At 40.5% G+C, this 22,271-nt stretch overlaps 2 protein-coding genes across 2 annotated transcripts; both read left to right on the top strand.

Moving 5' to 3' along the window:
- The first annotated feature begins 1,893 nt into the window (after nt 1–1,893).
- slc39a13 (solute carrier family 39 member 13) lies at nt 1,894–11,796 on the top strand. The gene is made up of 10 exons (XM_084014260.1): nt 1,894–2,077; nt 2,960–3,316; nt 5,030–5,137; nt 5,428–5,570; nt 7,346–7,456; nt 8,594–8,683; nt 9,993–10,043; nt 10,186–10,318; nt 10,712–10,811; nt 11,078–11,796. The coding sequence occupies exons 2-10, from the start codon at nt 2,998–3,000 to the stop codon at nt 11,151–11,153; spliced, it is 1,131 nt and encodes a 376-aa protein (XP_083870386.1). The 5' UTR covers nt 1,894–2,077; nt 2,960–2,997; the 3' UTR covers nt 11,154–11,796.
- Nucleotides 11,797–13,403: 1,607 nt separating this feature from the next.
- On the top strand, nt 13,404–21,600 carry tmem276b (transmembrane protein 276b). The gene is made up of 4 exons (XM_084009212.1): nt 13,404–14,070; nt 16,416–16,529; nt 18,133–18,270; nt 18,514–21,600. Exons 1-4 carry the CDS (start codon nt 13,674–13,676, stop codon nt 18,759–18,761), a joined length of 897 nt encoding a protein of 298 aa, XP_083865338.1. The 5' UTR covers nt 13,404–13,673; the 3' UTR covers nt 18,762–21,600.
- Nucleotides 21,601–22,271: the final 671 nt, after the last annotated feature.

Genomic DNA, 22,271 nt, shown 5'->3' with positions numbered 1-22,271 from the left:
TGGACCTCTGACAGCTGTGTGAAATTGAGGAAAAACAGTATAATATGGCACCTTTAAAAAAGGGGCACTGTCGAGTTTTTAAGGTTCAAAACCAGGTTAAAATGATTTGAATGCTTTACATTTTCTTCACGATAGCTCACTTTATACGATTTTTTGGGGTCAATACTCTTCAAGAAAGCATTTTATCGCTCTAATCCCAACATCTATCAATCTAATAGTGCCTATATGAAACACTGACCTCAAAGACGACGTGGGAGAAGCTTGAGTATTATTATTAAAAAAAAGAGAAAGAATTTCGTTGTAAAAAAACACAGAAATATAAATTTAATTTTAAAGAGTGGTTTTGCAAATGCTTGCCACAGTTGAGCTGAAGGCTAATTTCAATTATTGTATTACTGCCTGCAAGTTATTAGACTCTCCACCATCTGATCCACTCACATATTTATCTTTTTTTTTATTGAAAATGTCATCGATACAACCAACATAAACATTGGCGCATGCTGCCGCTAGCTTCAGCGGCATCCTCTCCGTGGCTCTCCAAGTAGGCGATGACAGACGGAGCTCATTAGCATTTAAAGGCGCAGGCACAGAAACAGCCTGTTCTCAGGAGAGCTCGGCAGAGCTCATTTGAGCAACTTTTAGACAGATAAAATTCAGGACCACGGATGGGTTTGGGGCAATGCATATCGAATACAGTAATGTTGGACCTCTGACAGCTGTGTGAAATTGAGGAAAAACAGTATAATATGGCACCTTTAAAAAAGGGGCACTGTCAAGTTTTTAAGGTTCAAAACCAGGTTAAAATGATTTGAATGCTTTACATTTTCTTCACGATAGCTCACTTTATAGATTTTTTGGGGTCAATACTCTTCAAGAAAGCATTTTATCGCTCTAATCCCAACATCTATCAATCTAATAGTGCCTATATGAAACACTGACCTCAAAGACGACGTGGGAGAAGCTTGAGTATTATTATTAAAAAAAAGAAAGAATTTCGTTTTAAAAAAAACACAGAAATATAAATTTAATTTTAAAGAGTGGTTTTGCAAATGCTTGCCACAGTTGAGCTGAAGGCTAATTTCAATTATTGTATTACTGCCTGCAAGTTATTAGACTCTCCGCCATCTGATCCACTCACATATTTATCTTTTTTTTTTATTGAAAATGTCATTGATGATATGCTTTGCTATTTGTTGACAATTTTCATTTCTGTTATGGGAATATTTCGATTTTTTTTCTTTCACTTGATGGTAGGTTCACTTTGTGTCTTACTTAGCTATGATGTTTTGTGTTTCAGCCCAGCCAATGTTGCTCTAAAGTTTAGAGCTCATGCAAGGTGCACAGACTGCTCAAATGGGGAGCATATGTTTGATGTGTACACGATTTGTATAAATAATAGACTTACTTGTGTTACTTTTACAACACTGTAGTTAAAACTTTGAATTTAAGCATCCCAGTAAGCCATGCCAGTTTATTTTATTTTATATTTGTTTGTCCTACCATAACATGTTAAAAAATTATTCTGTGAAGAAGTCAAATTAACTGTATTAAAGGGTTGCATCACATACGCACGCGCGCGCACACACATTTGGAACAGCTCAGGAAACTGGTTTTGTGTTTCAGTCCCTTTAATCAAATTTGAGACCCAGAAAGCTAATTACTGATTCCAATTACACTTCTTTTAAACTAACCAAGTTGCCTTTTGATGCTGCTGTTTGCAGTTCCGCTCGACCTTGTTGTAAATCACTGGATGCTTTATGACTGCGTGTGTTCAATGATGGGTTGAAACTCTCCTCCCGGGAGCTGCCCCTGGATGACGGAAAAGTTGAGCTCTCGGGCCAAAACTAAAGTTACTTCCTGAAGTGTTGGTGACCCCTCCCCTGCAGGATCCTGACACGTGGCTGTTTTGGGGGAGCCGTGGTGACCGAGTTACTCCTGCGCTGCAGCTAGCGGTCCGGATCCCCGCCTGCCCTCCGCAGCTGGGACTCTGGTGAAACTCAGCGGTGCAAGCCTGCCCTCCATCAAGTCGGCCTGGATGGCAGGGACACACTGGTGCAAAGACTGCGCAAATCACAAGGTATTGAAAGTCTCACATTCGTGCCGAAGTGTTGACGTTTAGCGGCCGCTAATGTTGGGCCAACTAACTTAAGGGATGCTAGTTTTATCGGTGCGAGCCGTTAGCGTTGATTTGCCGTGATTGCGTGTGTGTGAGCTAGCGTCTGTAGCGGGTCGCGAGTGTCTGAACGTTACACAGCTCTGAACGCGTACCAGCTAGCGTTAGCCTGCTAACTTTTATTCCCAGTTAGCTAGTTGCTACGTCGTTGGAAAAAGCACGGTTTTCCGCGTAACGTCAATTTGCCGAATTGTTGGTCAGTTGGCGATGTCATTTCATATTTGTTCCTGTTTATTTTATGTTTGGTCAAAGTTAGCTGTAACAGTTGTGAGTTGGCGTTAACCGCTAACTCCCATACAGAAAAGTACTGCGCAGCAGATGCGTCCAAACAAACGGTAATAAATACCTGTTGCAACCTTTCTGTATACGATTAGTATTTAGTTGCAGCGAGGTTAACGCTACTTAAACTTTTTACCGTTGCCTGCCTCTTAAAGAGGCACGGTCGGATATCCACGGGCAGCTGCCAACCAGAAGAAAACCCTGGAGTCTGGCATTTCTGGGCTTTCTCGCCTCCACAACATAAACATATGTCCGCTACAGTTTTACATCTGGTTGGAGTTAAAAAATAAATAATAGAACATTTAGTGGGATCGAGCAAAAATGCAAGCAGGTCGATTCCAGCTTCTTAATTGCAATGATTTGCTGCTTTGATAGAAAACTGAATGTGTTTCGATATTAAGCATGCCAAACTAAAGATCAGATGAATCAATAATAAAAATAATTGTCATTTGCAGCCTTAATGTAATCCATGAGGCCTGTTTTTCTGAAAGTGTGATTCTCTTGTAGCATTACTGGTTGCAATTGCTTTTTGGACCGTGGAGCGGATGGAAGGTGGAGGCTGTTGGAAGCCCAGCTGGGCTGTAGCTGCTCTGATTATCCCAGTTACCCTGCTGATGCTGACCTCCAGGGCATCATCAGGCAGCCACAAGATGACACAAACGGCTATGTCACAGGCAACGGCCTCAGCAACAGGTCCAGGTCCAGGCCCCAGCCTGGCAGATTACCTCCAAACAAACATCTTGACCAGCGAACATGCTCATGTCTGGTTCTTGTCACTGGTGGGCTCTGTTGCAGTTGGCCTTAGTGGGATTTTCCCCCTTCTTGTCATTCCCATTGAAGCTGGAGCAGCCCTCAAAACGGAAGGTAAGAGATGGTCACATGTAACTTAAACATGCCAGTAAAATACTATCCCATCATAATATTTTGCTTATGGAAATAATGATAAAACACAGACAATTCTTCTACAATACATTTCGTTGCGGAATTATCTGCGGTCTTTTTCTGCAACGCCGCTCGCGTAAAAGGTACAGAGACGGATTGGGGTATCAGTTGTTCCTCCTCGGAAGGTGATGTTTTGATGACATGTTATGCGTGCGACCCGCAACCGGGGATTTAAAAAGCTCAAAACATTGATCCGAAGAAGAAGATGGAAAGCCAGTAGCTTGTGTGAGGCCACCATTGTATGCATCAACATGTTGCATATGATACATAGCAACTTCGTTCGTGCGCTTCAAGAGTCCTGTAAATGTGCACGACAAGGGTAATCTAGGATAAACGTATTCCTGGCGCTTATTTAACACGTCGGCTTACCTTCAATGGCGTTGCGTTAACACGTCATGCTCTCTCTGGTTCTGCAAAGCCGGGATGCTTGTGCGAACAGAGATACCGTCACTTTGTAAAAACACCTAATGTAACATCATGATACGTGGTTAATGTTTCCAAAACCAGGAATCATTTCCTGTATCTACATGTCAACATGAACACAGACAGCACCATGTAAATGCTAAACTGCTATAAACTGAAAAGACTGCAGTGGTGAAAGCAGAACAGTTCAGAGTTCAAATGTCTGCAGTAAAAGAAAAACTGCTCCCTCATTAAACCATCAACTACCATACTGTAGTAAATCTCAGCTGTCCACACGCCTTAACGAGTGAAAATAACTTCAGTGGAATTGATAATATATTCTCATGGTCTTAGCCAATCCTGGACTCAGCTGGACCTTACTCATGGTTTAAAATAGTAGATGTTGCCTGAAAGATCCAATGAAATGGCCATTCAACATCCTGGAAAACTGCAGCTTCCTGGAAAACAGAAAACCTTTAGTCATGATCTCCATTGCATGTTATTCTGCATAAATATGCCTTAGTGTAGAAATTAGACTGAAAGCTTTGAAAGTACACTAAGTGTGTTTCAATCCACCTGTTTCATGTGAATTTTCCATTTTTGTGCATAACAAAAAGAACCTGCAGTGAAAGGCTTTAATAACCAGACCGGGCAGGTCAGCTTGAGGCCTGTGGCCTCTTGAGTGGCCCCACCCACAGGGACGTGGCATTCCAGATGTATTTTGGGCTGCGGGGTTTGCAAGTGCAGTCCTGACCTGAAGGTTAGTCCTTACTGAGGAAATGGAAACGGAAAGAAAAAAAAGTTCAGAGGAGCACATAATCACTTTGTATATTAGAGTCAGAGAAACTATAAGGTAATTATAATAAGGTAAAATACAAATAATGATGTTAATCTGGTAGATCCGTAAGGAATGAGTATGGAATGGGTGCAATTAAAACACAAAATCTTACCCAGACCAGCTGGTGGAGTGTAGGTCTGGGAGGAAGAGAAGGGAGAGGTTAAAGATGCAGCCACTTAAATAAACGGAGGCCAGATTTACGCGTATAGAAGCAGTGTCCTCATGTCCCTTTTGCACTCTGCCAATTGGCTCCTTACCAGGAAGCCAAACCAACCATACAAGCAACAGGCAGAGGGGGAGGGATATCAGTCTCATGAAATCAATGTACAGTTCTTATTCAGAGTAGTGTATATGGTAATTGCAAGGCCTTTTCACTTTTTTCTGTGTTATTTCAGCCGGTAGCCAGAAGCTGAAGCAGCTCCTGAGCTTTGCTATCGGTGGTCTTCTTGGTGATGTATTCCTTCACCTCCTTCCTGAGGCATGGGCGGTCTCCAGCTCTTCGGGTGGGTCTCCTTTCCACCTATACCATCACCACCTTTGTATCTGAAGATTGATTTTTATCTCTGTGCCCTCTCAAACATCCACGAGGATAAGATATTTATATGTACACATACAGCAACGATAGGTGTAATGTCTGGAAAAATGTATTTGAGAGCAGTCTAAATATTTAATTTCATTAATGTTTCTTTGAAGCAACCTTTGGTCTGTAGCACTTACCCATGTTGTAGCTCGGTTGCTACTTACTCCATTTGCGCACTAAGTCTTGTGTACAATATCTCTGCTCCTATCCTAGCTGATAAACACAACCATTACATGACCCAGGGCATGTGGGTAATCGTTGGCCTGTTGTCCTTCCTCCTCCTGGAGAAGATGTTCCCCAACCGAGACAGCCAAGAAGAACCGACTTCTAACTCGGACCTGAATTCTAACTCTGCAGTAAGTGTCTTTGCAGAAATGTATTTAGAAGATTATGCTCATTGCTGTCCAGAGGATTCTCACTGCACTCAGACGTGTCAATGCAAGCTTTCACATATTTTTCTTTTCATAGGCATGCTTGGTCTGCATATTTCTTTCAGTGTTTTGTGTCTGTAGCATCAGATGACAACCAGCCTATCAGTGAACTCCTCTAACAGGAACAAGTTTAAAGGAATAGGTTGACGTTTTCTTCTGGAGGGTTGAATGAGAACATCAGGGCCGCTCTCACATCCTCTTGTCACTGTGAGGTTGCCAGGCAACCACTGGGGACTCTGGGGTCTTACTGTGTCCAGCGCAAACATAATCCAGCACATAACTCCCATAAAACCACAAGGAGCTAGTAGGATTAATTTTGGTACAGAGCAAGGATAGCTGTTTCCAGGCTTTGTGTTAAGCTGAGCTAACCGGCCAGGTGGAGTGGTATCCTTCTCCTCGTCCGACTCGGCAAGAAAGCATTTTTTTTATTTTACAAAATGTCGAGCCATTCTTTATAACATCCTCTAAGTATGAATAATTATGAAATGGATGCTTTATCAATGAGCAAACTAACACATATTGTGTTGTCTGTTTTTTAAAATCTTTTTATTGAATTAGCATGTTAACTATTGTCAAAATCAGATGAGCATCAAAGTTTAAATTTATCTATTTATATCAATAAACTATATAAATAATGGATCGTAAAATATGAAATATGGACAAATAGCTTTTTAAGACATGTCATCTTTGAAGAAAGCGAATGAGTGGTTGCAGCCTCTTTGTAAAGGCCAGCTCATCCTCCCTCTTGTGTTTGTTATACCAGTGAGGGAGAACATTGGAATCCATGACTCAGCTCCTCCACTTGTCTCTATAGTCTTGGGGTGAAGCAGCTGATTTAGCCATTTCATTGGCCACAGGAGATCACTCTGCTTATAGAGGCAGCAATCGTGTGGCAGTATGTGAGTGTGACAAAGAGGTTTTATGCATTTTTAATTCACAACACTGTAGAGACGAAGAGCTACAGTGTTTGATGTAAAATGCAAACGGAGATTAAATTACTTTCTTATTTCCAAGTCATTTTAAATTACTTTATTGCGGTGACAATTTGACTCCAGTCTCAGCCCTGAAAAATCATCACACTGTATTACTTCAATCATAGACATGGGGCAAACATTTCCTTGCTGCAAACCAGAAGACAGCAGGCTATTTCACTCTCACTTAATTTTACTTTCGGTCTAAATGGCAACGTAAGTGCTTTCTGAATGAGGGAATAAGGAAGTTGGCTCTTCTCGGAATACAAAGGCTATAGCTTGAAATGATAGGCCTCTTCTTTTATATTAAAAATAAAAAAAAATGTTGAGCCGCTTTGAAATATAAAGGTCACCTGTCTGAAAAATGAAGCGAACATATAAGTGATTGCTTATTCCTGCATATGTTAGAAAAATAATTCAACAGCTGTTCTGCTGGCAGGAGGTGAAAGCAATTGACACACAGTGGAAGCAGCGATGGAATGTTTATTACACAGTTGAATCCAGGCTCCCATTAAGTTACTGTTTTTAGTAAGACTTGTCTGGTTTCCTTAAGAGAAACAAGCCTTTCATGCATATCAATGATGGTGGACACTGATGGGTAATGTTAACGGAAAAATATATATTTTTATGACAAAGTTGTATTTAAAAATGTATTACAAAAGTGTTTGGGGTTATCATGACGGTGGGAACATGTTCATTTTCCTATGTTGTTTCTCTCTTTCTCAACAGTCACAGTCTTTCAGTGGAAAGGCAGTGGCATCACTCAGAAATAGGCACCATGCTGAGTCATGGAAATCCTCCAAGCAGCCGAGTCTGCAGGAAAGATCAGAGAAAATCAAGGTAAATCTGACAACCAAGACATTTCCCAGTTAACAAAATGGCATGAAAATGTTATAGTTATGTAAGACGGTGTTCCCACGCGTCCTGGATGACCTGGAAAACAGTTGACCAGTTTTCCTGTCATATAAAACACATGGAAAAATGAGAGAAAAAGTAAAATGATTTCCTTTAAGCTGTGAATGAACTTGTATCAGAGCTTTCCCTTGCCACCTGAAATGGCTCGGTTATGTTCTGGGTCACATTTAATCAAATGGAGGTTTAATTTTGAATAGGCTTCTCTTGGTCATGTCATGGAACACCTCCAAGTCACATAATATGGTAGCAAAAGTAGGTTGGATGACGTCTTCCCAATTTGTTTTAAATGGTTGAATGCTGTTAAATTATTTAGCATGTTTGGTTTTGTTGCCAAGATGAAGCACATGCTACCTTGTTTTGTTTGCAGCTGTCTGCATTATTCTATGATCAATTTGTCATTTGTATTACTTATTTCTTATTGATTCTTTTTACATATATTTACAACATTTCTTGAATTTGATCATTTTCATTTTTCTAATGCTTATCTTTTACACGAGACTTTTAGCTTGCCACATTGCGTCTCACAACCCATCACTTGTGTTTTACAACCTTTAAATCGGAAAAGGAAACGTTGATGGGTTATAAGTTACAGATAATTGGGACTTTTAATCAGGATAAGCCGTCCCTCACCTTTAGTTAAACTTTGGCTGTGTTTTGATTAGAAAGAACAGGAGGGATTACATTTTGTGAACTTGATTCCAATCAAATAGCACATCTCAATTTGTTTTTTTACCAGTAAATAAGAAGAATGACCAATCAAGAAAGAGTGACTGATTAAACCACATTACCACTTAAGAATCTACAAAAATGCCTTTAGTTAGCTGCATCTAAGTCTGTACTGTACCAGCACTTCATGGATTCAAAAGTAACTTTAGCTGAAAAAACAGTCTCTATTTTATTTGATTGATAAAAAATGACACCTTTTTATAAGATTAAACATTGGATATTGTAGAACTGATCAGTTGTAACCAATTGTATTTTAACTGATAAATAGTGCTGTTGACCATAATAAACCTTTTTTTTTTTTTTACTAATGAGGGCATTGTGTTTCATGTGTCACAGACGAGTGGATACCTTAACCTACTGGCCAACTGCATTGACAACTTCACCCATGGACTGGCAGTAGCAGGAAGTTTCCTGGTTAGCAAGAAGGTAAGAAGCTGTTATATTCAACTTTAAAAATACAAACAAATTGATACAATGTCTATAAATGCTGTTAACACAAACAATATTTGTTTTGGTCAATAAATGAGAGATCCCATATTGCTTTCTATTTCCTTTGTGTTGCCGAGATGCTTTGTATTCCTTTTCCTCCTGGATAAAGATAGTCTAGATTTTCTTGTTTTGCCAGCCTACCATAACTGAGGAATTTGACATACAGTATAAAGCCTTCCTTGTGACAACAGTGTTTGGCAGCGTAAGCAGGCTCCCTGTCAGAGCAGCAAACCTGTTGTATCAGCACTCTTAAAAATGGAACCAAAAGTGGGCTCAGTGGACATTCATTACACCACTTACAAAAACTTTTTCAGTTTGAAACTTATTCTTCTTTTATTTTCTAACAGCCTTGTTCAAAAAGGTGCACTTTAAATTGCAGTACCATGTAATTGCGTGGCTTGGGCAGGTTACTGTGTATTTGTAGCTGTGGGCCGGAGAGAGTCCAGCTGGAGAGACATAAGGCTAACAGCATGAACTATGGATCAATGTGCCAGAGAGGAAGTTCTCAAACGTACACATACAAGACATCTCACCGGTGTTTTCTGTTTACTCTTATGCGCATTTATCACAATGTGACTTTGCCACAAAAAAATGCTGTTTAAAAATGATCTGCATTAACATGGCTTTAATTAAAAAAATACGAAATATGAAGACATTGCATTTCACTGTTTTTAATTCTGAACAGCTGGTGAACGTTTTCAACATTGGTGTTTTGTTAGTAAGCACTTGTCAGGCTAATATAAATAGTGCATTTCCTCTCGGCAACGAGTGAAATCGTCTCTCAGTGGGAACCGGTCATTGCTGGAACCAAATTAGCTTCATGTGGCTTAAACCAGAAACCACATCAATTCAATGTTTTGCCCCACTTTACTGATTTGATGACTCTTGAGATTTTGAGCTTTTTACGCCCTGCTTCCTGGATTAAGGTTAATTTCATTATTAAAGCATTAGGTGACAACTTGATTTAATTTATGAGTGCAATGCTCTTTTGCACATAGGTGTTATAATGCTCTTTATGTTGAATTAATAACACAGCTTAACAACTCTGTAAGCAGCTCAAAATTTGTACTTTTCTTTTACATTTTCCTCTCTTTGCACTATGCACCGCACGCTAAGCACATAGAGCTTAGCATTCCACTCAGGTGCTCTCTGGGATGAAATTGTCAAATATTTTTGCCTTCATCACAATAGAGCACATTGCTTTACTAAGTAAGACAAAGCAGTGTTAATGAAACTTCTCTTGCAGGTTGGGTTCCTCACCACCTTTGCTATTCTGCTCCATGAAATCCCCCATGAGGTGAGATCTTCAGATGTTCAATATCATTTCTAAATATGGAAATTTGGGGTTCACTTGAAGGCTTCATGTTTACGTAGCAGGAAGTACGTATGACTGCTACGGTGCTGGTAAACATGCTGACTGTTTAGCCATTGGTCTGTAGGTAGGGGACTTTGCCATTCTGCTGAGGGCCGGGTTTGACCGGTGGAGTGCCGCCCGCATGCAGTTGTCCACGGCGTTGGTCGGTGTCCTGGGAGCCTGCTTCGCTCTGTGTGCGCAGTCACCAAAAGGCATGGGTAAGTCTCTCATTAGACATGCAGTCAAACCATTTCACAGTTGCCAGAATTATCATTCAATTTAATCCATTTATTCTGAAAAAGTGCAAGCTCTTTTAAAAAAAAAAAAAAAAAATGTTTCTATGGCAATATCTTGATAACCTGTCATCACTCAACCATTCACCGAAGTTCAGGATAGACATTTTCAGAACCATTTTCTACAGTGACGTCACCACTGCTTTTCTGCAAAGTTCAGAGATTTTCAAGTGCTCATAGCAGCTGCACAATAAAAGCCAATTGCTGCAGGGTTTTATCTCATACGCTCTCTCCTCATTGGGAGCAATTGAAAAACACTGGTGCTCAGAACAAAACACTACATGGACACAGGCCCTAAGTCTTTCCTGTCATTTCTAGAAAATGCCACTGCTTGGATATTGCCGTTCACATCTGGAGGCTTCCTCTACATAGCCTTGGTGAATGTGGTGCCTGACCTGCTCGAGGAGCCCAGTTTAAGGTATGCATCCATGCACATGTTCACATTACAAACACAATGGGGTGCCACTTTTAAAAACATGGCCTCATAGTGCTACTAGTGGCCACATGCTTCCTTTTAACCTGTATTGTTGGAGTTGAGCCAATGTAAGAAGGCTGTTTACAAACAAAACTTTGTATGTCTTGTTCTGTGTTATGGAAATGGGCAGATGGCATATTCTTCCATGTTGTTGAATCTGTCTGAATCGGTACCTTTTTGTTTTTTTGTTTGTTTGTTTGTTTTACCAGGCAGTCCCTACTGCAGGTCCTGCTCATTTTCTGTGGCGTGGCTGTCATGGCTTTGCTCTCTGTTATTGTTAACTGAACATGGAGGAAACCCCTCACTCGCCTTAAGCACACACTCAAACTCACCATTCCCCCCTTTTATCCGGTACCTTCAATTCCTGCTAACTTTTCCTCATGTTACACGAAAACAAATATCTGACAGAAGAGCATCACTTCATGGAAGGATGACTGAAAGGACCTAAATCTGTTGATTTGTGCGGACACTTTAAAAATGTTGCAGACTAAAAACATCGAGGGAATTGAGAAGGTTTATATGGATCTCTGTTACCAAATTGTGTTCTGTTGTTGGTTAGGTAATCATGTAGTTTTGCACATACATTTACACAGCTACACCTGATGCACCACCTTAAAAGGACCTACTCCTTTAAAATGTATTCAACCCAGAATTGTTTAAATATCATATGTATTTTTATTGTTTCGGATGTATATTTATTGAAAATTAGACTAGCAAGTTTGTTAGTATAGTTTTATCAGACGTGCACCACCACCACCATCCCACCGTTTTGTTGTTAAGAAATAAGTTCCAACAATTTAAGATGGTTTAAAAATCTACACCAAAGTACATTTTTCTGTTTTTTATCTTGCTCACATGTACAGTCTGCACCTTTTGATCTATGCTTGAATAAATAAATTGTGATAAAGATTAAATTAATTAAAGAAAATGATTGGTCCTGTTTGTTAATATTCAGTTTTGATTTATGCTGCTGTCTAGAATTCTTTGAGATTAGGGACTGATAACTCTTCGGAACGTTACCTTACGGGTTAATTCATAGCCTTTTGTTCCACCTCTAAAGAAATAATCGCTAATTTCAGACACCTTGGTTAAAAAAAAACAGACAATTAGTGCGAAGAACTAAAGATTTAAATGATCTCAGTGGGATTAGGGCATGGTGATATTGATCGGTAGACCTGTGTGAAGGTGCTGAGTCAGCCCAATGTTATGTGACCTCGCTGTACAAAAACCTGTCCACCATGAGCATCTTCTTACTGATCCCATGCCTAAAATGTCATATGGGCTTGTATTGATTCACACTTGTCCGATTTCAACACAGTCTGTTTGGCAAGCTTCTGTTGCCATAACGACTTCACCACAGGTTGCCTTCCTTAGTCATCAGCCTTTGAGCCGCCCATCGTCCGTGGGAGTCGTCATCAGTCACGGCACAGAAGGACAACAAACGGCCACTATGTACGCTGTAGTGCAAACATGTGAGCAACTTTCATTGACACTCTTTAACTCAACTTTATAGTTCCAACTCTTACATTTTATCTCATTTTGTGGATATAACCCTTTTGCGGGATTATGTGCTCAAAAAATGTGAGTTTTGAGTTTTAGACATTTCATTCAAATTTGTTTTATTGACATGATTATAACTAAGTGCTGTGTTAAACATGTAGGAGAACATGGTTACTGTTTGTTCTATGTATTTGTATTTCCTGAGCCTTTGTAGGAAATATCAGGTTTAAATGCTTGGTTCCACTCCGATGTTATGAACTGGAACTGGATCACCAAATTTCTTTCGCAATCTAAAGAATAGTTTAGTGAATAATAGATCCAGCATCGACTAAACCTGCAACAGATCTGAGTCCAGCTCTTATCAGTAGAGTAGGTCTTTATCCCTCTATCCTCCCATGTATTTTGATGCCTTTATTTTATCTTTACCATCCTCCTCTTTTAATTATAGTCTTTTATGTACATGCATGCACACATGGTTCCCTTGGGGGGGAAAACACTGCTCTCATTGGACCAGCATGAAAAAATAATGGTATGAATTATAATTTGGTAATGCTGAGAGCTGCAAAGGTTACAATGCTTATCTAAATGTATATATGCTGACCTGTCCAAGGCTGGAGAAGGTCTATGTTTGCATGAGCAATGTATTCATTACCTAAAATGATATTCAAGATTGAGATATTTGAAAAAAATATCTGCTCATCTTAATTTCCACTGATCTCATATCCATGAGGTCAATTGGCTGAGTAATGAATCCGGAATAAAGTAAACACAGTAATTAGACACCAATAACATAAGTCATTATTTAAAGAAACCACGACCCTTCATGTATCTAGGCAGGAATATACATTTTGTTTGACTTATGAATCCAGTGCTCCATAAATTCTCCTTCCACTGCACCTATGTTTTACATATTTATTAAATCCAAAAGGCGACCATCCAAGCATCACAAATGACCGCTCCCCCACAACAGCGGCGCTCTCCTGTCCTCCCCATCCCGCAGCAGCCTGCAGGAGAGAGCGCGCTACTGCACCCCTGCTCTTGCCTCCTCCTCGCAGCGTTGGTCGCCATCCATCCCCTCTCCTCCTGTACCATAACAGATGGTGGGAACAACATTGCATCCACCGGGTACCACAACAATAGAGCGCAGCATCCAGTCCGGACGACGCTGGCCTTGCACCATTATGCTCCCAGTGCAGGACTGCGCGAGGCTGTGAGTGCCGTCGTGATTCATTTCACGCGGTACCACCACCACGGTCACGGAGGTACCTTCTTGCGACTGTTTGGGCTCTCCGTCGAGCGGGGAAGATGGCCGCTATGAAAATACTAACAGGCACAGGGCTCTTCTTGGCGTTCTGTGCGCTCGGGCTGCTCGCCATGGCGATCTGCACCGATTACTGGTACGAGACCGACGCGAGGAGACACCGAGAGAGGTGTAAAAACTATGCCAACAAGCGGAACGACCCCGGTTACATCTACATTTCCAGCCACAACCTGCCGCTCCAGATGCCTCCGAAGAGCCTGGAGAGGAAAGGTAACGGCCCAGATGCTGGAGCGCTCGTCAGGGGGAAGCGGCACTTTGTGGCCGCCGCGTCCGTCATGGAGTCGCACTGCAATCGGCAGTTCAACTCCACCATCTCCGGGCTTTGGAGGAAGTGTCACCGGGAGGGATTCGACCTGGAGACCGAGGACCTCATTAACAAAGGTAAACACGGCCAGTCTGGTTTTTCTTGTGTGCGCCAGGCCGTGATGCTCGGCGATGAGCTCACACCTAGCCTGACACAAACAGGACGGCACGGAGGCCCGCGCGCTCCTCTCACGTGAACGGCGCTCTGCGTTTTACATTTGAAGGTTATAGAAACATAAGGATGATGGGGCGGGTGTGTTTTTTTTCCTAAGCTTGTGCCTCGTTTCTTTATTTCTGAATCCCGTTGTCCGTAAGTGAACCCCCCGTTTTTCCTTAATCTCCCCGTGATAATGGCTGCTGCTCTGCTTCTGGAGCCGATTTGCATACGAGGGATTAAACATCTACTAAAGGTTAATGTCATTAAAAATGTGATGTCTTGCTGCACAGGAAACCGAGTCGTGCTTCAATGTGTTTTGAATGTTAGGCGACACAGCAAATGTAATGCACATCCCTCCTCAGTGAACAACAATGAGAAGCCATATTTCAGGCCGCACTTATTTATGCTACACCTGATCCAGACTGAGCTTAAAACTGGACAGGGACACAAAGAGGGGCCCACACAAGTTTACAGCTTGCAGAGTGGACATCAATACACTACATCATGTTTTAAAAAGCCATGAGCCTCCACCATTTTATCCAGCTAAAAATAATGGATCATCAGCTTTTTGGGGGGTAAACACATTTTACTGTAACATTAAACACACATTGTATATATTTAGTAACAATTTTGCATTTCAAATGTCATGTCATACTGACAACAGTGTTGTCAATGGTGTATAACATCTCTAAAGATGTAGCTATGACATCACAGGTATGTTGTTAAATTGACTCTTAGTCCTACTTTATGGTTTGAACACATTAACATTTTGAATTTCGAGGTTTATATTAAAATGGATTTTATGCATTCTAAATAATACCTTACTCTTTCGCATAGTTTAAAAAAAACATATCTATATATACATATATGAGTCATATATTCTAACGGATTATTTAGTATGGCTAAGGACTAATAAATGCAGCCAATTTGTAATTGTAGTAGCTTCAGACAAAGTGTCCCAGCTTCCCTCTGTCATTTGCATGTTCACTATAGAAGAGACATTTACACATTATATGAGCTCAAAATCATGTGTTGTTCAGGTTACACATACATGCACCTAACTGAACTCATGGGATCCAAGAGATCCGATGTGAACAGCCGGTTTGTGGGACTCCCTCACTTTAACTGATGTGGGTGCACAAACGGTGAATGCACACCCTTCAAGGGATCCAATTTATTGTGTTCACAAATGGTTTTCTTGTGAACTTTCTTCGGGCTACCTGCCAACCTTAAGGTGTCTGATTATTGTCTGCTCACCACTACAGTCTTGGTGATCACAGTGTTGTGACAGCTGTGATGTCAGGAAAACTACAACATCTGCGAGTGTGGATTCATAACTTTATATAAATAACACCACACGCTCCAGATTTATACAACAAACTTCACTGAGTGAAGCCTTTCACACCCACATGGGTGTTTTCACTTATTTATTTATCTGCTCAGATGAATGTCTCCAAACTCAACATACCAGTAAGAATTATAAAGCTATACGGTAAATGTGTTATATTTTCCATTTCACACATCCGTTTCATATACAACCATGTACCTCAAATGCCTAAACCAGGTCGCTGCAATTTGGTATTGTTGTGTTAAATTTTCTACATGTAGCACATCAATTAATCTGAAACAATCTAAAATACTTCCCATGTAATGTAAACCTCTTTCTGCAGTCATGGGAGCCTCAACAAAGAACAGTCAGATCAAAGCAGAGTAGATCACAAACATGATTATCAGAAGGAAAGTCTTAAAATCACAGATTAACAATGTTTGATAACAGGGTTGACACAGCGCCCGATACAAAATGTCTGCCATGGTTGTAGCCTGGTGATGATTTGCTGGGAAGTAAGTTGTTGTGCCACTTTGCATATGGAGCAGCAGCTGCACTCCAACATCTTTAAATACTGGATGTATGGGACTCTGAATGCCTATTTTGATGGCAGTTTACTGAACTGACTATCAAGTCATTACCAAGAGATTCATTTTAAATGAGAACAATTAATCTCCGGTGCAATAATCCATATTTCATATTGTTTCCTAATCCCCGCTTAATAACAATGTAGATTGGTTGGGAACACAAGGTTAATAGGGCCATCTCAGTAAATTAACCCTCAGTGAGAGGGTAAAATAAATGTGTTTCTATTATTTCATAATCCCACAAGTTGGGCAAAGGTTCAGAATGAGATTTCCACTTGGTTTTCTTCTTTGTTGACACTCATGCCTGTGCTCCTGCTAATGTTGTCCCCGTCGTTTTGTTTTTTTCCGCCAGGAATAATTCAAAGATGCACCGCAGTCAAGTATCACTACTCTTCGTCTATCCTTCCACGAAATTTACCCATCAACATCACAAAGACCATACGGCAGGATGAGTGGCACGCACTCCGTGAGTATCAAAGTGTTTGCATCTCTTTATGGAGTTCTTCTAGACTGGTTGGTTCAGTCACTGAGTATTAGTTCTTTGCATCTTTTGTGGTGATCCACAATTATGTTTCTGCTTCCTGCTGCTACTGTATTCATTTACCAGTTTGTTTTGGCAATACAAAGAGAAAAACAAGGACAATCCATGATTAACCATCTGATTGTGATCAATACATCATTTTAAGTCTCCTTATTCAGTAACCATGTTACTTGACAAGCTTAACATTCAGGGGATTAGTTGACTCGGTTCTTGACGCGTACGGGGCATATGGTGTTCCTCAGGGTACGGTGTTGGGCTCTATCTTATTTTCGTTGTATATGTTTCCCCTTGATGATGTTATTTGCAAACATAGCTCTACCACAGGGATTTTGAGATATTTGGGACATTTTAAGATTGAATCAAAACAGTTAAGTCTTGTTTTTCTTTACGATTTCAAAGACATTTATGAAATCGTTTTTGTTTCTTTTCTCTTTGCTTTTACAGCCAAACTAATAAAATAAATGAATGCCATTATCTCCCTGAGCTGCCACTCCCTTCCGTCCTCTATAAATCTTTTATCAATAGAAGCCAAGTTATTAACAGAAACAACCACAAGAATGCATATTTATGGCGGCCTTTCCGAATTGGAAGATTCTAGTGGCTCCTGGATGTATCACTGACCTTATGAGCCCTCTGTCCCCCGTCTAGACCCGTGGCCAGAGGTCATCAGGTCATCACTATTAGGAAGCCATTAGCTTTAGAGTGGCTTATCTGAGGACATTAGGTCTTACTGATCAATATCTTCTCTCATATCTCCCCCTAAAACACTCGGATAGGCTTGTATTTCTGACATGACATCCTTGTTCAAGGAAATGGAGTGAAGGAGTTGCTAGACCTCTGGCATCAGTATGATTTTCAGTTTTGTGATTCTGTTTTATGTTTCATTTTTAACATGCTAAACTAAAGCCTTTAAGTAAATGTTCTTATTCATATAGTATTTATGGATACCCAAACGATATACTGTCTAAATGTCTGTACTTACTGTCATCAGTCATCCATTACAAATGTATCCTGTAGCTTATTAAGCTAACTACTATTTGAACTGACTACAGGAAGAATAGTGTTCAGTTAGTAGACTTGTGATTCATTTATTCAAGTTGACAGTTTCTTTAATAAGCGACCAGCTGGTCAGCTGACTATGCAGAAATCTGTGCATGCAAATCTGAAATGCATCCCTACATAAGTATATATTTCACCAAACATGAATGATACAGTTTCTAATAAAACATATTTACTTGAGTTTAATTTTACAGTTAAAATACAAGAGCAGGTTTTTTTTTACATTAAAGTAAAAGTAATATTATTGCCTATTAAGGATTACATGTTTTCTGATCGACAGTATATACAGTATCTAATATTAATTTTAAACTTGCCTGGTTGGGTCAAAACATTTCAATGTGTTGTAAATTCATCACTACCAGCTCTATAGTATGAGGACAACAGATTAACCACGTTAGCAATCACCAGTTTACACAACAGTCTTCAGTGTGTTCAGTTTCAGTGGTGATGTTTTCACGTCTGCCCGCAGATCTAAGACGAATGACGGCCGGCTTTGTGGGCATGGCCGTGTCCATCATTCTCTTTGGCTGGATCATCGGAGTGCTGGGATGCTGCCAGCAGCATGACCTCATGCAATATGTAGCTGGGCTACTCTTTCTCATGGGAGGTACTGTGAGAGCACATATGCCCACATCCACACACAAACATGCAGACAAAAATCCAATTTTTTTCAATTTCTGTATTTATTTAATGACAGTCGATAGCATCTTTGGGTTTAACAGGAGATAGTAGATCAATATGCTGCAGTAACATGATTCCTGTCCTCCAGTGAGACGCACAGCACATGTAGGAATTTAATAATTGAGCTGGAAGCTTTTTAAATCACTGCGTGTCTCTTGTGCTCACACAGGAACATGCTGCATCATCTCCTTGTGCACATGTGTGGCAGGGATCAACTTTGAATTGTCCCGCTACCCCCGCTACATGTACGGCCTCCCCGAGGACATTAGCCATGGCTATGGCTGGTCCATGTTTTGTGCCTGGGGTGGCCTCGGTCTCACATTGTTGGCTGGCTTCCTCTGCACCTTGGCGCCCTCCCTGAGCACGCCAACGCGCACGACTTCCCACAAGCCGAGGCAGGAGAACGGAACCGTGTGACGGAGGCGTCGTGAGGCGACTGACCCACCGGACGCACAAGCCACGCCCCTTCCGACCTTGATGTTTAACTCTGAAACAGTTTTTTTTGTCTGATGATCACCATCTCACTCCACCCTCGACATCGCCATCTCCCTTCAGTGTTCAGTGTGCCTGAGTTGTGAAAGAAGGAGCAAAAGTATTGACAAACTTCACACACCTAATCTCGAAAAATTCCAGAGGGACCTCCAGGAACACCAAGACTAACACCTACAGTAACATACGTCTGGGGCATGGCTCTCAGAGCACAAATAAGACAATTTTTTTGTTGTTGACTTCATGGAGATCTAAAGGTGACTGTTTTCTCTGAAGAGAATTTGTCTTAAAACGGTGCTCTCTTAAATACATAAAGCCACAGACACACACACACACACACACACACACACACACACACACACACACACACACACACACACACACACACACACACACACACACCAGAACATGCTTTTCCAGACATGCTCAATTACTCAAGATGAATCATGGGAGAAATCTTTCAAAAGGAAAAAAAAAAAGCACACACAAACATCAGGCCAGAGCATCTTGTCAGCATTCCTTTTTCAGTCAAGTGATGTGCACTGTGTTATTGTTCGTAATGAAAAAAAAAAAAACTGGCATTGACTGCCCATCGCTTATCTTTAGTGTAGCACACTAACTGATATCAAACATGAGCCCCGGGGGGTAACGTCTGCAGCCTCTGCAGAGCACAAAATGGATCTAGCAGCGTGGTCAGTCCGAAAAAAATACACTAAAGTCTGCATTGAGAAGAAAATCATTTGATGCTTCTTTAAAGATTCTATATGTACAAGTGCATCTCTATGTAGATCCAGGTCTTTGTTTGTGTCAATTAGGTTTTGAGTAAGACTGTGTGTTTTCCGTTCGTTTGGATGTGGCGCTGGCTGACAGTGAGGAGAGGATTAAGAGAGGAGAAGGAATCCATTATTGGATTCAGCAACGTAGACGTATTTTATGGTTGTCTGTTGATGAGAGCAAACCGAACCGTGGAGGAAATAGTCGATCGCCTCATTGTTCCTTTTTGTGTAATACAAGGGGGGGGAAGGGAATACAACTTCAGTGGTCCGCCTGATAAACAAAAGCACAAGCTGCGTTCCAAATCATCATCTGCACTAACATAGTAGTTAGTAATATAGTAACATTGGTGGAGGGCCAACGTGTCATCATGTCTTCACTAAAATCTGGCTGCGTAACAACTGAAACATGAAACAAGCAGGATTTGTAAGATTATCATTGTTCCCATGATGCAATGCGCTCTGGAAATAGAGGACGTTATAAATGCATAAAATATGTTTGATTTTCAACTTTAAGATTGACGGAGGCGTTCCAAATTCCCAGTTTGATTGATGCCTCGAACACATTTCTTGAGCAGCGAAATACGTATTTATTGTGTTCTAACTTATAAACGGTACACTGTATGCTATGTAGTATGCATACTTTCGTGTGATTCAGTGGTTGGATTAAATATACCTCTGAATCTGGTGTCAAAAATAAAAGCACAAATAGTAGTTTAGACAGGACTGCAGTGACGCAGCCTACATTAAAATAAATCTGTATTCCAAATACACACTATAGTGTGTATACGTTTGTGTTTCAATTGGGGTACACTCACAGAAAATGTGTGAAAAAAGTATTGATATTTCAATTAAAAGAGTTGTATTAATGGACAACATTTACAATAATCAAAGTAATATGAGAACATTTTTATTTAAAATTGGAAGTGCCATCGCAAAGTAACAGTAACGGTTGGGATTGTTGTGTGTGGTTCATACTTGGAGTGTCGTTACTGGAGGTTTTTGAAAGGTTTTGCAAATGGAGTGACTTAAGTTGTTCAGAGGTAAAGGTATAAATTATTGTCTTGGTGACCCTTGTGGATGATAATAAATCAGCAGCCACTTTTCTGTCATACAAATATGACCCCCCCTGCCCCCCCACCCACACACAATCATTAGAAACCATGTATCCGTACAAGTTCATGAAATAAGAATATTACAGCCATGTGTGATGACGATTTTATAAATTGCTGAAGATGTGTCATGAGATATTCTATCAGCTATGTCATTTAACTTTCTAAGAAAAAAAAAAAAATAACGGTGTTATAATGTGTGTTGAAAACACTGTGTGATGTTCATCCCTTTCACCATCACCATTCACCTAACGAGGCGACCGCTCTTCAGAAGTCGAGGAAACTAACAGAGGCATGATTGGAAAACTGTATCTTCAGTGTCTTGTTGAATCTTTGCACTTTGCCGGGTCTCATAAAAGTCTGTGAACCTGAAGTCTGAGCAGGTGGAGTTCTACATTATATGTTTGCAAAGTCACATTCGGGGGAGCAGAGAGATGATCAGAGCATGTAACGAGCACCCCGTTGTGTCTTTTACAAAAGTGTTTGGGTTTACACCTTGAGCTTGGGGTCAGTCGGTCTAGGCTCTTATTGTGAAAATATTTATGCCAGAAACGAGGAGGACATACCATGAATATAAACATATTTATATCTATGGTCATTACACTAACAACTGAGTCGCTGTATTTTCTGATGTCCTGCAACTCACAGAATGCTGTTTGGTGTTTTTGGTTTCTATAAAGTTTTAGGTTCACACCCAAACTGATGCGCAGTAATATAAATATTACTGTTAGCAGTAAACTGTAATGTATAAGTACATGGTGCAAGTATAATGTGTTGTTAGGACTGAAGCACAATTGCACACTTACAAATCTTTTTGCGTATTCGAGTTGGGAAGTCTGACTTTTCCGGTACTGATGTGCCACCACTGCACACGTGCAGGACTTTGTCAAAAAAAAAAGTATTACAAACTAAAACAAAAACATTTTCAAGCACATATTTACACCCCCTTGTCTCAAATAGTGCATTTTAAAAAAGTAACGCCAACAACATGATGACGTCTGGATTTTAAGATTTCGATTGGATGGATGGATTTCAGTCCAGGAGAACAGTAGCACGCAGTAGCAGGATTGACAAAACATTGAGAATGATGTGTTCCAGAGAACGAATGAGGTCAACACAGTGTAACGGTGTATTTGAAATTGTTCTTAAAAACCCCTCTCGAGTGGCGACGTCCCGTGTTTCATGAGGATCTTAGAAATGTACCCTGTGCGATGCGAGATGCCCTGTGAAAACGCCGCCGCTGAGAGCGGCGCTTGTTTCAGTAGCACAGCTATTATTTTCTACAAGTCATTTATACTGGTTCGATCCACTGCAGATGCTATGTGGGGACTAAAAAGACATTACAGTCTTGCATGATCTCATTACAGTTAGTTTCTTTCAATATACTAAAACTTGTGTCCATTTTTAATTTATTTATTTTACTGAAATAAAACATGTAATTAATAAAGTGGTGTGCCTTTTCAATGGTTTTATTCAGTGGTTTTGCTCTCCGGAGTGGCACACTCTTTCCCCTTAATGGTCCTTTTTTTTAAAAGCACATTTATCTTGAAGAG

Source organism: Eutrigla gurnardus, assembly GCF_963514095.1.
Source record: "Eutrigla gurnardus genome assembly, chromosome: 1".
Lineage (NCBI taxonomy): Eukaryota > Metazoa > Chordata > Actinopteri > Perciformes > Triglidae > Eutrigla > Eutrigla gurnardus.
Note: the sequence above shows the minus strand (reverse complement) of the source record. Positions and strands in the feature narration are given on the sequence as shown.

Excerpts from the sequence above, each read along its gene's own strand:
- slc39a13 (XM_084014260.1), top strand. The coding sequence starts at position 2,998 with ATGGAAGGTGGAGGCTGTTGGAAGCCCAGCTGGGCTGTAGCTGCTCTG. Across the intron at positions 3,317-5,029 it reads AGCAGCCCTCAAAACGGAAG|CCGGTAGCCAGAAGCTGAAG; the intron begins GTAAGAGATGGT and ends GTGTTATTTCAG. Across the intron at positions 5,571-7,345 it reads ACCTGAATTCTAACTCTGCA|TCACAGTCTTTCAGTGGAAA; the intron begins GTAAGTGTCTTT and ends CTTTCTCAACAG.
- tmem276b (XM_084009212.1), top strand. The coding sequence starts at position 13,674 with ATGGCCGCTATGAAAATACTAACAGGCACAGGGCTCTTCTTGGCGTTC. Across the intron at positions 14,071-16,415 it reads CGAGGACCTCATTAACAAAG|GAATAATTCAAAGATGCACC; the intron begins GTAAACACGGCC and ends TTTTTCCGCCAG. Across the intron at positions 16,530-18,132 it reads GGATGAGTGGCACGCACTCC|ATCTAAGACGAATGACGGCC; the intron begins GTGAGTATCAAA and ends GTCTGCCCGCAG.